The sequence below is a fragment of the Sebastes fasciatus genome, chromosome 22 (genome assembly GCF_043250625.1).
Source record: "Sebastes fasciatus isolate fSebFas1 chromosome 22, fSebFas1.pri, whole genome shotgun sequence".
Lineage (NCBI taxonomy): Eukaryota > Metazoa > Chordata > Actinopteri > Perciformes > Sebastidae > Sebastes > Sebastes fasciatus.
Window position 1 is genome coordinate 11,607,883 of NC_133816.1, and position 17,233 is coordinate 11,625,115.

The 17,233-nt window shown below is 38.3% G+C and overlaps 2 protein-coding genes and 1 long non-coding RNA gene across 11 annotated transcripts; 1 reads left to right on the top strand and 2 right to left on the bottom strand.

The window, feature by feature from the left end:
- Positions 1-1,257: 1,257 nt before the first annotated feature.
- LOC141761399 (ubiquitin carboxyl-terminal hydrolase 47-like) lies at positions 1,258-10,542 on the bottom strand. Of its 9 annotated transcripts, XM_074624786.1 has the most exons (14): positions 9,930-10,542; positions 9,058-9,117; positions 8,601-8,735; positions 7,618-7,744; positions 7,419-7,515; positions 6,616-6,731; positions 6,413-6,483; positions 5,430-5,555; positions 5,251-5,346; positions 4,134-4,262; positions 3,909-4,037; positions 3,731-3,806; positions 2,742-2,901; positions 2,259-2,420 (listed from the first exon to the last, which is right to left on the bottom strand). In XM_074624786.1, the coding sequence occupies exons 4-14, from the start codon at positions 7,673-7,675 to the stop codon at positions 2,396-2,398; spliced, it is 1,083 nt and encodes a 360-aa protein (XP_074480887.1). In that variant the 5' UTR covers positions 7,676-7,744; positions 8,601-8,735; positions 9,058-9,117; positions 9,930-10,542; the 3' UTR covers positions 2,259-2,395. The 9 variants fall into 9 exon arrangements, with proteins under 9 accessions (XP_074480883.1, XP_074480881.1, XP_074480882.1 ...); XM_074624782.1 differs by lacking the exon at positions 2,742-2,901 and having other exon boundaries at positions 1,258-2,420; positions 8,601-8,671; positions 9,058-9,084; XM_074624780.1 differs by lacking the exon at positions 2,742-2,901 and having other exon boundaries at positions 1,258-2,420; positions 9,058-9,084.
- Positions 10,543-10,546: 4 nt separating this feature from the next.
- On the top strand, positions 10,547-13,294 carry LOC141761401 (E3 ubiquitin-protein ligase RNF19B-like). The gene is made up of 3 exons (XM_074624788.1): positions 10,547-10,741; positions 11,390-11,560; positions 11,645-13,294. The coding sequence occupies exons 1-3, from the start codon at positions 10,547-10,549 to the stop codon at positions 12,098-12,100; spliced, it is 822 nt and encodes a 273-aa protein (XP_074480889.1). The 3' UTR covers positions 12,101-13,294.
- A 1,592-nt stretch (positions 13,295-14,886) lies between these two features.
- On the bottom strand, positions 14,887-15,868 carry LOC141761180 (uncharacterized). The gene is made up of 5 exons (XR_012592546.1): positions 15,757-15,868; positions 15,549-15,619; positions 15,341-15,466; positions 15,148-15,243; positions 14,887-15,015 (listed from the first exon to the last, which is right to left on the bottom strand). It is a non-coding gene; the product is annotated as an uncharacterized LOC141761180 (long non-coding RNA).
- Positions 15,869-17,233: the final 1,365 nt, after the last annotated feature.

The following is a 17,233-nucleotide window of genomic DNA, read 5'->3' on the forward strand; positions in this document are numbered from 1 at the left end:
CACTAACCTATCTTAAGTTAGTCACCTACCCGCAGACTACCTCAGAGTTAAGAGCCATGTTTCAATGGTAACAATCATCACCCGCTGTCACTCTGCTACATGTCTGCACTGACAGTATTTATACCACTAGTTTTTTTTTATAGTCACATTGAATTTTTAATTTTGTGTGTTTTTAAGGGAACAGTGTGTAACATTTGGAGGGATCTATTAGCAGAAATGGAATACAATATTCCTAACTATGTTTTCTTTAGTGTATAATCACCTGAAACTAAGAATCTTGTTTTCATTAGCTTAGAATGAGCCCTTCTTATCTACATAGGGAGCGGGTCCTCTTCACAGAGTCCATCATGTTGCATCACCATGTTTCTACAGTAGCCCAGAACGGACAAACCAACCATTGGCTCTAGAGAAAACCATTCACGTTTTTATGTTACATGAAGGCCACCGTAGTTCTCCGACACGCTTGTGAAACTGCAGTGTGAGAGGCAGAGTGCAAAACTGTGATACTACCAGCCGCCTGACTTCTGTTGCTCCTAGAGTAGTGTTATTACAACACGTCCTCATCCCAACTCGGCACATACTGACACTTTGTCAGACCCCATGGTGTCACTTTTTCCGACGCACTAAACACGTGCTTAACGACCCTTTGGCACCTTTCACGAAAGGGTGCCTTGTGTGGCGGTATTGAACGCCAACGGCCGTGACAAAGCGTCGGTATTTGACGCCCTGGGAATGAGAACGGGCTGGCTATTATGGTAAGGATGGCCTCTGAGCAAGGCCAACGGTGTTGCCACAGTTTTGCACTCGGCGACTCAAGTTACCGCAGTCTTGGAAAGGAGTGTAGGGGTACTCAGTTGGTTGCAATCTGCAACCACACCTAGAGATGTGGCCAAAACCAGGCACTGACAACATTTCTCCAAAATAAATTGACATGTCATAAGTAGACTTAAGTATCAAGTGGCTATTTCAATCGTGAACGTGTGCAGGTTGCATGTATAGGCCCTAATCCAAAGTGACTTTACCTGGGATTGACGTGTAATCCCGGATTTTACACTGTGGTGCTCTTAAACTCATTGTCGCACAGCTTGATCGTTGTGATCTTCCCGTTTTGGTTCATGAACCATTTCTGCGGTGTTCGTCTGTGAGCTTCACCCGCGGTCCGTGTTGCAGATTAGTGCTCACCCAACACAGTGGCCGAGTGGTTCCCAAACTGGGGGGCGCGGCGGGGCTAAATATAGATGATGATGCATGGTTCTTCGCCTGCCTTTATTTACAAAAGTGGCCCTGCAGAAAAAGTCATGAGTTGAAAAAACACTTTCATCCTGTAACTTGAAGAAACATACACTAGCCTTTCACTTGCTGTAAAAATGACTGTATTGAACTGTGATTTTAGAGTAAATATACACAGCAAAGTACTGTAATATTGCACCGTGTTGCTGTATAAACTGTAAAAGTAATGCAGCTCAGTAATTTACTTAATAGTTTTACTGACAAATGCATGATGTCCAGCCTATTTTATAGTGCATGTAGATGACTGAATTTCCTAAAACAGTGCCATTTATCCATCTGCAATCAAAACATCGCTGATCACAGTCACTAACCAACAGCGTCAAAAGAATAAATAAGCTATTCCAAGTGACAAATTCCTATCTTATCCTTATTATTTCTTCACTTCCATTGCTCCCTTTTGTCTTTGTCTCTGCTCTTTGCAGCCTTTCTTCTCTCTCTAGTAGGACTTGCAGTTATTTCTCCCCTTTTTACAGTATGTGGGGTGTCCAGTTTGCAGCTGCTGTCTGCAGTCACAACATGCTGCATTTGCTCCTCGTCTCTCTTTAAATGGTTCGATTTTATGTATAGGTTTGGTGAATAGTTGCACCTAACGGGTTCTTGCATGCTGAACTGACTCTGCATGTGTCCCGTCAGGTATGGATGTGTAGAAGTAGAGCAGCCATTGGAGGAAACATGAAATGACTTTAGATGAGAATCAGTCTCTCTTTCTGTTCTTACCTCTGCTACTTCCTCCCTTTTGTTTTTCACAACTTTAGTTTCTGCAGGTTTGACTGTATTTCTTGGAAGGCTATTCAAATTTGACTTCTGTGTATGCAAACTGGGTTTGTAACTGTCTCTGTCTGCTCCCATGTCTGTTTGAAGAAACATCTCTTTGTGCGGCCTCACGCAGGCCGCTCTCTGGTTTGGCTGTTTCTCCAGTTTCTTCAAAACCGTATCGTCGTCATGGCTCTTCTTTAATATATCGCCATTCAAGTTGCCTCCTCCGTTGCAGCTTCCATCCATCTGTTGACAATGAGGAACGAGGGCCTCTCCTCTCTGCGTCTCGACGTGTCTTCCTTCAGCATCTGCATCTGAAACTGCGGAGAGAGCCTCCTGGTCGCCTTCGTCAGTTTTTCCGGGATGTCTGCTCACTTTGAAGAGAAAATAAGGACTTATTACTGATAAAAAAAAAAAAAACCAGCAGAAGCGCACAGACCTACACCCTGTTTCATCTTCTTCCTTAAAAGGCACATCCATTATCTATTCATTTTTTTATATCACTCTGCAGTTTCCCAGTGGTGTTCCTTATGTATTCAAATCAGAACAGAAGTCTGTATGTTTTATTGGCAAAATGCTATTTTCCCTCTAAAAACTTTTTCCCACGTAACCTGACCTGGTTTCAGCATGACGACGCTGCTATATATATATATTTACACACACATCCTTATAGTCAGTGTATTAATGTTACATACTGTAACTTAGATGGTAGTCGGCATGCTCCCAGTTTGGAGAAGCAGACAGGAGTACCGACACGGAACCTAAGCAATGTACTACTGTGGGGACGCCACATTTTTTTGGATCCGAAAGTCACATAACCGATCGAGGCAGCGGTAGACCAGCAACTCCAGTGTTCTTGCAAGGTAAAATCACTGCTTTTGTGAATGTAGTCTGGTGGCTATGAAGAGAGCAATATAACGGCTTCAGTTCCCCATCAGAAAGGGCTGTCTGATGGCAAGGTAAAGCGGTGAAATTATTCTAAATATAGTGTACAATTAAACGGATATCGATTTTTTTTTTAGGTGGCTAAAATACACTTTTCTGCTGCTCCCTGTTCACAGCTGCTTTACCTCGCCGTCAGACTGCAATGTCTGATGAGGAACTGAAGCCGTATCATCGTTCTCTTCAGAGCCACCAGACTCCAGTCACAAAAATAATAATTTTACTTTGCAGAACATGGGAGTATACATACAACCCCGCTTCAAAAAAATCAAAACTAACCCTTTCAGTTATTTCCAAACTTAGCACAGCTAACTTTGACTCAGGCACGGGTCAGCTCTCCATCCCTCACACAAGAATGCGAACTTTTGGGGACAGAGCCTTCAGTGTGACAGCCCCCACACTTTGGAACTCTCTCCCCATAGAGCTCCGCAACGCACCATCTCTGGACACCTTCAAAAGACTCCTCAAAACCCACCTCTTCACCAAGGCCTATGGCCCCTAGCTTCTGTTACAGTTGTTGTGTTTATTTATGTCTTTGTTAAGCGTCCTTGGGTTTCATGAAAGGCGCTATATAAATCCAAGCTATTATTATTATTATTATTAATGCTAGCTTTCACATTATTTATAACCTCATTGATTAGCTTTTTATTCTAAATATAAATAAATATAAATTAAAAATGCAAACAGAGCCCAACAAAAATCAGTAAACCAAGAAGTAAATGCTGTGCATTTGCAGACTTACCCTTCCTGTACATGAGGAGGTAGGCTGTACAAGACCTCAAAGAGCTATTTCCAGCCACAAATAGTGGTGGCTTGACCTGCAGAATTGAATATAATTACAGTAAATTATCGTGTTGTTGAACATTAAACTGTGTGAGGATTTGTGAAACTGCATATAAAATAGAAATGAGCCTCCTTACCCGATTAACAATGTCATCATTGAAGTGATACCACATGTGAGTTTCAAAAGATTTGATTTGTGCAGTATAATGACCTCCTGTTAGATTACCAAAGTGGTGAACTAAAGCGTAGAGGTCATATTTGCATTTCTGCAGAGAGGGAAATAAAACAAAGTCATCACATTTAAGAAATGTTCAATCATAACAATTTGCTGCTGAAATAAGTATATTAAAAAAAAAACATACCCCAATGTGTAATGTTTGGGGGACATCCACGTTGCAGTGAAGCTTGACGTAACACCTGAGCTTGTAGTCAAAGCTGAATCTCTTCAGCAGGAGGGTCAAAATCTCTGGATTTTGTGTTATCTCACATCCCTAGACCACATCATGAAAACAACTGCATGAACATGAGAGAGTCGATACTTAAAAGAACAGTGTGTAACATTTCAGGGAGCAGAAATTGGAATATAATATTCATAACTATGTTTTAAAGGGACTGTTTGTAACTTCTTACACGTATAAATCACCCGGGTCGGTGTCCCATGCTCGCTCGCATATGCGCGCTCGCGTGTGGCTACGCTGTTCAGACTCAGACTCCAACACAAACTACTAAACCTAAAGTAGTGTTATTACGGTAAGGATGGCCTGTGAGTGAGGCGAACAGCGTTACCGCGGTTTTGGAAAGGGAGCAGTGAGCGGAGGGGTACGCAGTTGGTTGCAATCTGAATAAACGAATATAAATTACCGCCGCCTGCTGGTGTGGAGAGTTAATTCCTCTCATGCAGGCGCAGAACGTCCGTGCTAACTGGCCGTCGGCTATAGTCTTTGCAGTGTGTTCGGGAGCAACTTATCGGCAAAACAAAAGCGACGTGAGGCGACGCAACAGGCGGCCTATATCGCCGCTAGTTCTCTGATGTCAGGTTGGTGTGTCCCCAGCTTAAATCAGGGGTCAGCACTTAGGATTCATTGTTCAATGGTGTGGATTCAGGCCTATATGTCATAATGTTTTATTTAGTATTTGATTTAATTTAAGCTTGTTTTAGGATTGTATCTGAATGCAGAAGTCCTTTTCCCACTAAAAAGTGAGAACTAATAGGCCTATAGCATTTTATGTAAAACTTGTTTAGCATAAAATGACTCAAAAATGGCAGTAGCCTGCTTTATGTATGGTTGAAAAGTAATGTTGTTGCTTTAGAAAGAGATGCAATATATTGAGCATTATTAGACGTTACAAGCTCATATATTTATGGGGATTTACATAAGCCTTGTATATACATTGTTATCCATATAGGCTTTCGTAGAAAATATGTAAAATTGATGCAAACTCAAAAACAGGGAAAACTTGATCTAAAAGCATACTCACAAAGTTAGCATCTTGCTTTTTATCACACCGGTTGCAGAACATCTTGTTGTCCCCGCAGACTTTTTCTCGCTTGAAGAATGCCTTCAACCCTTTCTCCTGTAAACATAGTGTATTTATTCATCATGCACGCATTGACAAATACATACAACTCTTATTCTCGTTAAAGGAAAGCATAGTACCACGCTGTAGGTTTGAGGATGCAAATCTTCCACCGCAAGTGGCAGAATCCAAAAGAAGTTCGTGGAATCGTTCGTCTCTCTACAGTTGAGGCACGTGGTCTTGTGATTCAGCTCTCCCTTGAATATCTAGACACAAAGACACATCACTGGTTCAATAAGTCCTATGTAGTTAGTGAGACAGCTAAAGGAATACTCTTTTTTTGTATCAAATACTCTCCTCCTGTAGACTTGAACGCCCAAACCACCCCTGTAGCATAATGCACATCTCTAATCTGTTGATCCTTTATTAGTGGTGGAATGTAACTACATTTACTCAAGTACTGAACTTGTGTACAAATTTAAGGTATCTTTACTTGGGTATTTCCATTTCATGTCACTTTATATGTAACTCTACTTCACCACATTTCAGAAGGAAATATTGTACTTTTTACATTACATTTACATTTATGTGACAGTAGAGCTGCAACTAATGTTGATTAATCTGTCGATTATTTTCTCGATTTGTCCATAACTCAAAGATATTCAGTTTACTGTCATAGAGGAGTAAAGAAACCAGAAAATATTCACATTTAAGAAGCTGGAATCAGAGAATTTTGACTTTTTTTCTTAAAAAATTACTCAAACCGATTAATCAATTATCAAAATAGTTAATTTAATAGTTGACAACCAATCGATATATCGTTGCAGCTCTAAAACATTAAAAAAGCACTTTTCATGCATGGCAAAAAGATTAAAAAAAACTATATAAAATAATTATGATGCACATTTCTCACTATTTTCTTACAGTTTATAAACCAAACAATTAATGGATTGATCAAGATAATAACCAGCAGATTAATTCATAATGAAAATAATCATTAGCTGCAGCCTTATATGAGATAGTTAACAAAATAAAAGAGTAAATTCTGCCTTGACATGAATGCATGAGTAATTATAACCTAATGATATACTATATATACAAATCCTGCCCTATATATCCATACCTTGGCTGCCTCTAGACTGGTCAGACACAGGATCTTCTCCAAATATTCAGCAGCATCACGTTGCTCATACACTGAAAGCAGGAGTGAGGACAAAAAAACTATTATTAGTAACATTCAGTACTATATGCAGCCTCTCTGATTCTGCAGGATTTTGTCACACAAGCACCTACAGCAACAGTGTGATGTCTCAAATCCAAACTCACCATCGGTGATCCCCAGCTTTTTTGTGACGTTATGTGTTTTAGTCATACTTTTCTGTAGATCAGCAAACAGTCTTCCCAGCTGTGAGTCAATGGTTGCTGAGTCTTTACTGCAGCATCTGTGGCAGAGCGAGAACAAAGCTCACTAATTAAGACAAACAATATCTTGTTTGTTTCATCCACAAGCAAACCAAAATGTAAACATGACACTAGTGTTTAACAGAGGGTTATGTGGCAGACTCTTGGCTGGGACCATAAACTGCATATAAAGATAGACAACATGACAGCTCCCCAAAAGTGAAGCCAAAACATCTGGATCGCCCCCTGGTGGCTGGCTGCAGTATAGGTCATAAATCTCTTTCTATCCAAACTGCTATCGGGGTGCTATCGAAGCAGCTAGGTGGCTCATGCTAGCGAGCTGCGGCCGTGCTCGGCTCGTGATTGGCTCGGGCGGGACCTCGATCCCGCGGCTCCAGTCCGCCGATCACTACTGCGCAGACTCTGGCTCTAAATGACGTCAAAACGTCTCAAGTTGGCAGCTCCCGGGATATTTTGGCTTCACTTTTGTACAGGAAGGAACGAAGAAGTGGAGAATACTATAATATGTTATTTTCATGCTTTGGTTTTTCTTGATTAATGACCTTTTGGGGTGCCGGTTATACATTCGGACAGAGCCAGGCTAGCTGTTTCCCCCCGTTTCCAGTCTTTATGCTAAGCTAAGCTAACAAGCTGCTGGCTCCAGCTGCATATTAACTCACAGACATGGATCGATTTGAGGCGACCCAAAGAAAGCCGAGGTTACGAACCGTTTCACAGCCTCCCGGAAGTCTTCGGTCATGAAGAGCACCTGAAGCACGCTGTTCAGATAGCATGTCAGGCCTGGACTGTTCAGGCCATGGTAATCTAAAGACACAACAGTGACATCAGACACACAACTGCCACATTATCCTAAATCTCAGAGGAATAGGAGCCTCATGCTGTGTAGTTTCATTTCATGTCACTTACCGGAGATGGTGAAGCTGTCAAGTTTCTTTACGAACATTTGAACACGGTCATGATTCATACTGGTGTCTTTTGAATGAGAGCGTTGGCATTTTTAGATTACTGAAGTTGTTTTTCGGATGGATTCAGCCTGTTGAAGCACATGAGAGAAGTTAAGAGACAACAAGCAAGGACAACCTTAAAGGCCTTTTGGTGGCCTATTTTTTTAAGTGTGGTCTTATTTTACAATCACTGCTTTATAAACTAGAAAGGTAACAATGCAATCATTAACAACAATAGAACAACGTTAAATAGTAAAAACAGCCAGAGGATAGCATTGCAGGACTGGTTTCAGAGGTTTTTGCATGTATTTTGATATGGTTTTGTTAGCTAATAATGATTTTAATGTTGATTAATCTGTTGATTATTTTCTCGATTAGTTATTTGGTCTATAAAATGTCAGAAAATGGTGAAAAATGTGGATCAGTGTTTCCCAAAGGCCAAAATGACGTCCTCAAATGTCTTGATTTGTCCACAACTCAAAGACATTCAGTTTACTGTCATAGAGGAGTAAAGAAACCAGAAAATATTCACAATTTAAGAAGCTGTAATCAGAGAATTTTGACTTTTTTTCTTAAGAAATTACTCAAACCGATTAATCGATTATCAAAATAGTTAATTTAGTAGTCGACAACCAATCAATATATCGTTGCAGCTCTAAAACATTAAAAAAGCACTTTTCATGCATGGCAAAAAGATAAAAACTATATAAAATAATTATGATGCACATTTCTCACTATTTGCTTACAGTTTATAAACCAAACAGTTAATGGATTGATCAAGATAATAACCAGCAGATTAATTCATAATGAAAATAATCATTAGTTGCAGCCTTATATGAGATAGTTAACAAAATAAAAGAGTAAATTCTGCCTAGACATGAATGCATGAGTAATTATAACCTAATGATATACTATATATACAAATCCTGCCCTATATATCCATACCTTGGCTGCCTCTAGACTGGTCAGACACAGGATCTTCTCCAAATATTCAGCAGCATCACGTTGCTCATACACTGAAAGCAAAGATGACGTCCTCAAATGTCTTGATTTGTCCACAACTCAAAGATATTCAGTTTACTGTCATAGAGGAGTAAAGAAATCAGAAAATATTCACATTTAAGAAGCTGAAATCAGATAAATTTAGACTTTTTTTCTTAAAAAATGACTCAAGAAGTGACCAGTGAACGCAGCACGGTGTGTTTGGGTGTTATGGAAACCCACCCAGCGCCTCCAAAATCGGTTTTAAACATGACAAGAGTAAGCTACAATAACCCACAGTAAAGTAATAACCACACCTACACTATAACTCATAATGTCCGATAACAGAAAGTGACTTTTCGTTTGGGTATGTAGTGAAATGGGAGGGTAAAACATATTGTGTGTGTGTTGTAATACTCACCGTGCAGCCTTGTCTGATATACTTTCACTTTCGATTCCAGAGGGAGGTTGAAGGAGAAAGCTAGACAGAGGGAGAAAAACGCACACAAAGTTTGAGACTCACAGCTGAAATTAAACCTACATTTACACCCTGGAGACTTTACACACAAAATCACAGGTTACTGAACTGAATCAGAGCGAAATCATCCTCCAGAGAACAAGAATAAAAGTGTCCTAAACAAACTGGTAAGACAACTTCCTGTTATAAATGTGCTGTGTAAAATGAATCTGTTTTTTTTGCAGTGAGTATAAACAGCTTACACTTTCTGAAAGTGAACTTACATGCATTATTACATTACATATTTTAAAGTGTATTAAAAGTGTATATTTTGTTCCTATAAAAGAGACACTTTTCTACTAATAAGTGTGCAAAATGAACCTGTTTTAGGATAGGATAGGATAGGACTTTATTAATCACAGTGGGGAAATTTCAGTTGCACAGCAGCACAGATTCTAACAGAAGAAGTACATAAAATAAGAATAAGGCAGGGCATACAATAAATAAGAGTAAAAAAAAAAAAATAATACCCAAGCAATAGAACAGTAGTAAAAAGTTAAAGTTAAAAAAGGTAAATAAATATGTGCATTATAAATATTAGAAATGATATGCAGTAGCAGTAGTGCAAACATTATATTGTTTACTCGTTTTAAAAAGGTGTTTTTTCCTACTGTGTTTTACTGTAAATAAATTTGTGTGAACATAAAACCAGTTTGGAAATTCCCTGAGAGCTCAGCTTGGTAAAAATATGTTGATAAGATTTCAAACTACTAACTCAGTCAAATCTGAACACACACACATGATACACATATATTCTTAGATTCAGTGTGGCTTACACTTCTCAAAGATGTCTTTATCTCCGATGTACACCGACAATAAAAAAAAGTCCTCCACTCCAGAGCTCGCCTAAGAATCATCACATTTGTAAGTCTTTTCCAGTATAAAAGTGATCCAGTGATGGTTATCTGCACACTCATGAGTACTTTGCACACAGGAACTACTAATAGCTAATTCGGCATACTTTAAATGGTGCCAATTTGCCAAAATGTCAACAAATGTAAGCTAAAAACGAGGCTCAAGTTGTATCCCACAGCTAACCAGTATAACTGACTCACTGGCAACATCATACTTCCTGTTTACATCTCTCAAAGCTCACAAATTATGGGAACTGTAGTTCCAAAACGTAAAGCATGATGATAGGCCCTTTTCAAAGCAGCAATTTATGACATGTAATTGCAGGGTAAACACATTAATTATGGCCCTGTTCCATTTAAATGTGCCCTGGTATTATACACACTGGCTCACTGGAATATGATCATGTTACACTATCAGTATATATGTATTTTTACATTATTAAGGCTCATGATAGATATGATATTAAGTGTGTACAATGGGATAAAATGTTAATTTAAATCATAGTCGGTACTTTTTTTCCACTTCTAGAAAAATCCAAATGAGCATTCGGGGAGAGGAACAGGTGGAGAAGAGGTACGACCCTCTGGATACCACCCTGAAGTTTGTCAACAGGAGGGACGACTTGGATCCAGTGTGTGATGATGATGATGACTGTCTCAGAGCGGAGATGTCGTGCGGCCACGCTGTCACTCCTGACACTCTGACACAATGGTGTCGCAGCCAGCTGGATGAGGTATCTCATGTCTAGAAAACACTTTAAATTTAAATTAAAGCAATCAGATCAAACTGGGAAGGAGACAGTGAGTATACAAAGACAGTTGGTAGCATCTTGTTTGTGTAACACCAGTTAGTGACAATAGTATAAAAGTACATTACAATACTTTTATTATTTTACTGGCAATATCATAAGCTATCAACTGCAAGTAGTGTTCTTCTATGCTTACTCTGCCATCTACTGGCAAGACATTGTAACTCTGAACCAAATAACTAAAGTGTAATATTACTGTAAACAAAATGTTAAATTAAATGTAATATGGTATATTATTAAAAGGAACTGCACAGAAAATGTTAAGGCTTCTAATGAGCACAAATCAGCAGTGTAAAAAATAAAAAAAAATGTCTGCAACACCTAATGTTTCCTAAAAACAGTGACAACTTTGTTGGATTTCATCATTTAATTAAGAAAAATGTATTTAAAGTTCTACAGTGTTTCTGATATTCCTTTTGGAATTGTTGTTTTTTGCCTGTCTCTGTCCAGCACCTGAAAATAATTTTAAAAGGTGAAATCCTCCCTTTTCCCCTCTCTCCCCACAAACCTGAGAAAAAGTGAGTCTCTACCTGTTTTCTATCATCCTAAACTGCTTCTTCTCTTTGGTTTAAGGGTAATTACAAATTCAGATGCCCTGCGGTGATAGAGGGGACCACACTGTGCAATGAACTGTGGTCGTACCAAGAGGTGCGCAGACTGGCTGATTTGTCTGTTGAGGAAATGCAGCACTTTGAAGACACCATGGCTCGCCTGGCTGCTGCAGGATACTGTGAAATTCAGTCAGTAAGTGGTTTTTGGTTGTTTTGAATGTTGAATATTTTTCAAATCTTCCTGTCCAATATTTCCCTGCATTGTTTCCCACATCAGTGCCCGCAGTGCAAAACGAGTGTAGAGAGGAAGGATCTCTCCAACCTGTGTGTCCAGTGCTTCATATGCACAGCCGACCAGAAGAAGGCCTACCAGTTCTGCTGGCAGTGTCAGAGAGCGTGGAAAGGTCCAGGTCCTCGATCTGACCGCTGCTGCAACAACAGCTGCATCAACAGGGACCTGCAGCTTCTGCAGACATGCAAGACCATCAGTCTGCCCGCGGTGGAGGGGGTCACCGACTGCCCCTCCGTCAGAGCCTGTCCCACATGCGGCATGAAGGTGGAACATAGTCGAGACAACTGCAAAAATATCAAATGCCCTCGCTGCCACATGGAGTTCTGCTTCGTCTGCCTGAAACTGAAGCGTGAATGTTGTAAGACCAGTTCACCATACGGAATCTGTCCCAGTGGTGTGGCTCCTAGACAAACCTCTATCCCTGTGTTGCAGAGGAAATGAAAAAAAAGATCCGTCTGTACATGATGAACAAGTCAACAATACAGGTTTAAATGTATTAATCCATTACTTTATAAACAAAATGTGACAAATACACATGCTGTAACTCCAAAAGACATGGAATATCTTTTTACGTGTGGCCCCTACTCTGCCTCTGATGAAGGTTTGATGTTTTATTGTACTGTGAATGCCAATTGATGTATTATACAGTATAATTATATCATATTATAATGTGTATTGAGCTATACTGATAATGTTACATCTACAAAATGAAACTTGTTGTTCAGGTGATCTAAATCAGCAAGGACTGGAGAGGGACACTCAAGTATCGAACATGAGGTAACCAGAATTAGGGACAGAGAGACAGATATTTCCACCAAAAAGGTACTTTATTTAGATAAACTTCCCCTTTAACATCATCAAATGGTGTATCTGCATTAAATACACAAACAGAGGGAGATGCATTACATTAACAGCAGTGCACATGCATTTACTCATTGTAATCATAATTACCAACTCAAAGCCAGAGAATATCTAAAAACAATATTCCAGTTAAACATGGGAATTTAGTCATAAAGTGAACAGACAAAGACATGGCATTATCAAAGTGATAAACCTTAATGAATGACTCACTTTAGACATACGAATGAAGAGGTCTGGCTGGTAGCAGGACAAACAGAGAACGGTTCTTTCTCCTCCCCTCTTAGTTATAAGAGCACTGATTGAGTGCAGATTGGGCCCCGGTGAGCCCTTGGCTCCTCTCTGAGCTCATCAGGGTTATGGTAGACATGAAACAATTTCTAACACTTGTTCTTGGAAAAAGTTAATTTTGATTTCAGAATCTATTTAGAAACCTTATCATTACTCAATAAAATCATAGAAATCCACAAATTCATGCTTTTTTCCTTTTTCTTTTCTCTATTACAACAACAATTACAACGAATAGTTGTGACATTCCCCAACACATTTTGAAAATCTTCCCCCCAGTTTTTCCTTTAGCTCAGTGCAGCAACACCTGGTCCAATGTAGTTGAAAAGGAAAATGGGAAATGTGGGAAACACAGCTATTATCAAAATAAAAATGACATTTTAATCTTTTAAATGTTGGTTTATATTTCAAATTCATCCAAAGAAAGCTAATGTACATCAGTATCTTTAGAATGAGAAACTTTCAAACAAAATAAAATAAGTGAAACATTCTCTGATCATCATTGAAATTTACCACAACCTCACAGCTACAATATGTATGCACATGCATATACATTTGATTTTGTGCCCTTGGTTTTCGTGTGTGTGATTTATGACATTGAATCAATATATTGCAGTAGAATGTAATACGGAAAAATCATACACCTGTACTTTATTGATGGTCAACCATAACATTTTTATCTGGTTTAATAAATGGAAGACAATATTTATTAGGCAAAGTTGATTCTTAATTATCAAACAATTATACTCTTGATTATTTTGATATAAGGTTGCTAAGATGATGGTTTACATTTTTGAACCCATTTAAGCCAAAATAAGGGCCAACAGAGACATGTCCTTAAATAAAGGTTAGTTAACCTAAAAAAAAACAAAAACCCAAAAAAATAACAACAACAATAAGATTACAACAACTAGGTAAATAACAATGCAAAACGGTATTCTTTGATGCTCTCTGGGCAGAACCTGGTGGAAAAGTAAAACAGGAATTAATTTCTCCAGACAAACATGTAATATAACAGTAACAAAGTCTCAAAAACAGTTAATATCTAGTTATGTCTCTCTAGGTTTGAGATAAGGCAGTTGGAGTCTCATATTTGTTAATGTTGAAGTTTGAACTCTCTGACTTTCTTTTGTGTTCTACCTTGTTGCTTTCCGGATCTCCAGCCTGAACTCCTTCCATCCCGTCTGTTTCAGTCCGAGACACTGAGTATTTGAAGTAGAAGAAGAGTTATATATTCAGTAATTATCTGTATCACTATCAATTTCAGTAAGAACAAAATATTTTCCTTGACATAATTTACTCCCTGGAACAAGTCTAAATGTCTACACCCGAGTAATGTGCCTTTGGAAGAAGATACTTAAATATTCCTATGTTTTTATTTTTGGCTTGTCAATTCATTTGTATTAGCCATGCTAGCGGCATGGCTCTGAATTGGTCTCACAGGGAATCTGAGACTGTGGCTTTGAAGCGAAGAAAAAAAAAATAGCAATGATCTGCTAATATTACAGTCATAGCCTAAAAGATTTATTCATGTATTTTTGTAATCCTACCTCTGTACATGAGCATATATACAGTCCCGGATCTGGTGAACAATAAATTTGAAGTTATTGTTTGCATAGAACAACAGAAAGATGACAGCACACAGTCAAAATTTCTGGATAATGATATATACTGTATATCTCAGATTATTCAAATCAAATAAAATTGATTTTCTCAAACGTACTTGTAAAGCCCGCTGTCTGCAAATGGTTGTTCTTTAACCTGCACCATTCAACAAAAACAAATCAAACAATGTTAATGCATTTCCATTTAATGTCTGATCTTTCTTGAATGTATATCATGGAATAGATGAAGTAAAATCTGCCTCACCTTGTTGGCGTGAGCGTCATCAAACTCATTCCAGGTTTTGTCCTCATTGAACAGGATGGTGGCTGTGTAGTGTCCACCTCATAGACTGCCCATGTGATTCACCATCCCATACAGTTTGTACGTCTCGTTCTACAATGAAGAACACGGTCACATATGTGAAGATATCTTTAAAGCAAACAAAAGGAACACCATTCAGAGTTACTTCCCCTTACCTTCCTCTGTAATGTACGCGGCACATCCACACAGCGGTCTGATTTGACATGTGCCTGGGAGTTGTAGTCAAAGTCAAATCTCTTGAGGAGTAGAGTCAAAATCTGAGGAAATTCCACCATCTCACATCGCTAAATAGCACAAGGAAGGTTATTAAACACTATCCTCTGATGTATTATCTCACTATCCTACATCATTTTCAGTTGAGCCCAGTATAAAATTTGGCCTGGAATACAGTTTGTGTTTTTGAGGTCAAAACTCACAGTTTTTGCATTTGTTTTCTTTTTACATTTGTTGCAGTTCACCATGTTGTCTCCACTGAATGATTTAGTCTGGAAAATCCTTTCAAAGCTTTGTTTCTGTAGAAACACACATGAAAATAAATAAAAAAAATAGATTAGCATGCTCACAGCACATAAAAATACTAAACTACAACTCTGAAGTTTGGATGCTTACCACGCTGTAGGCTGTATCATGGGTATCTTTTAGTGACAGTGGAAGAGTCCAGAATGGATTTGTCTCTTCATTGATGCTGTGGCCTTTGGAGCATTTTGTTGTGTATGTCAGCTGTCCTTGGAAAACCTTAGCATAAACATTTCTATCATCACACAGCTGTCTGATTTGTACAACTGTAAATCACATTGTAGATTTCACAAGTGCTCACCTCAGAGGCCTGTGGGTTGATCTTATGTAAAACCATCTCCAGGCATTCAGCAGCATCACGTTGTTCACGAACTGAAAAGGGATAGATTAAATTGTATCTAATATATAAATTTAAGCGAAACATCTTACTTCATTTACTACTATGTGACTTTATTGATTGCCCCTTGATGTTTAAATGTTTTCATCCTATTTATGACTGTCCAGATTACCATTCGTAATTTCCAAACTCTTTGTGATGTCTTCTGTTCCACATGTATTTCCCTTCAGGCCTTCAAAGATGTCTCTCAGTTTATTATCCGTTTGTAAACCTCGATTCAACCTTTAGGGAGAAAGTAGTTTCTCAGTGAATAGTGGCTGCTTACTCTGTCTTAATATGCTCACTGATGGAGTTTGAAACGCCAAATCACATTATAATATAATGTTTCCTCTTAATATGTTGTTTACATTTAGGTTGCTCTCCGTGTACTTATATTTTGTACAGATGAAAGCAGCTGTTTCAAACCTGTCATGGATTTCTGGTGTCATGAAGAGAATCTGCAGGACACTGTTGAGGTAATCCGTGGCTCCCTGATTACGCAGACCATGAAGCCTCTGTGGCCGAGTCACTTAATGCAAAGAAAGACACAGAGACATTACGTCATTACAAAATCTCCATTCAGTTATGGTTAATTGTTATTTAATTGGTAGCCTATCACTGGAGAAAAAAAAACAGGTCATATTTATGGCTCATCAATGTGCTTTCTTATTTACACAATGATTTGCCCATATAGGGTAGTGACAGCAGACCATATCTTCATATAAGCAAAGACATCTAATTTTCACACATACAGTAGGTTTCCAAATATGTTATTACAGGTTGTTGAAGCAAAATTACAGGTCTACCACTATACTTTATTTACATTAGAACTATATTGTCAACCAATGTACTTTGACTTGTACTCAGGTCTTCACATGATTAGTTACATATCAGAGAATATATAGGCCTAATACTTACTTGATCCCCGCTTTCTTTCCATTTGTGCAGCAGATACTGTACTGTGCCTGATGTCAAACAAAAAATGAATTATTGTCACAATTGAACAATTGGTCCTTTATTGAGCAAAACCAAAATCTGAATGAATCAAACTTTAAAATAATATTCTAATAGATAAACTTGATTTATCCTTAGCTCTTTTAACAATAGAGTACTTTGATGTTTTATTTTATTTTTCTCTAAGCTCAAAGGGAGCATCATCTTGTTTAATTTATTCAATTCTTACAAATTGTCGCTTATGATTTTATTGTCGGATGCTGGACTGAGTTTTGTCTCGGTTTTTTGACTTTATAGACTTAGATTTTGTGTCTGTCTGTCAGACCTCCTGATGTGGTCACACTGAGCTTCTTAGAAGCTGTGGGTTTAAAGGAAGAGTAATTTATTCAGTAATAAATTCAGCAAAAATATGTTAATATTAAAGTGATAGCTTATGTTCTCACCTCCCCTGTTGCATTTCAGAGAGGTGAGCATTACCATAAAAAAAACAACAACAAATTCAAAGACCTAACAAAATGATCCCTCTTTCGTGCATCAAGTTCAGCATTTGATTTTATACAAAAAATAATTTACTGTCAAAGATTTGGAAACATAAAACATTTGGTTGAAATAAATGAGGAAGGCAAACATTAAAATTGATAAATGATCGAAAGTCT

What these genes read in the sequence shown, in the direction of transcription:
- LOC141761399 (XM_074624783.1), bottom strand. Translation starts at nt 7,675, where the DNA reads ATGAATCATGACCGTGTTCAAATGTTCGTAAAGAAACTTGACAGCTTC. An exon ending in TGACAGCTTCACCATCTCCG is followed by an intron (nt 7,516 to 7,617) that starts GTAAGTGACATG and finishes TTGTGTCTTTAG; the next exon opens with ATTACCATGGCCTGAACAGT. An exon ending in CCCAAACATTACACATTGGG is followed by an intron (nt 4,038 to 4,133) that starts GTATGTTTTTTT and finishes CCCTCTCTGCAG; the next exon opens with AAATGCAAATATGACCTCTA.
- LOC141761401 (XM_074624788.1), top strand. Translation starts at nt 10,547, where the DNA reads ATGAGCATTCGGGGAGAGGAACAGGTGGAGAAGAGGTACGACCCTCTG. An exon ending in GTCGCAGCCAGCTGGATGAG is followed by an intron (nt 10,742 to 11,389) that starts GTATCTCATGTC and finishes CTTTGGTTTAAG; the next exon opens with GGTAATTACAAATTCAGATG. An exon ending in GATACTGTGAAATTCAGTCA is followed by an intron (nt 11,561 to 11,644) that starts GTAAGTGGTTTT and finishes TTCCCACATCAG; the next exon opens with TGCCCGCAGTGCAAAACGAG.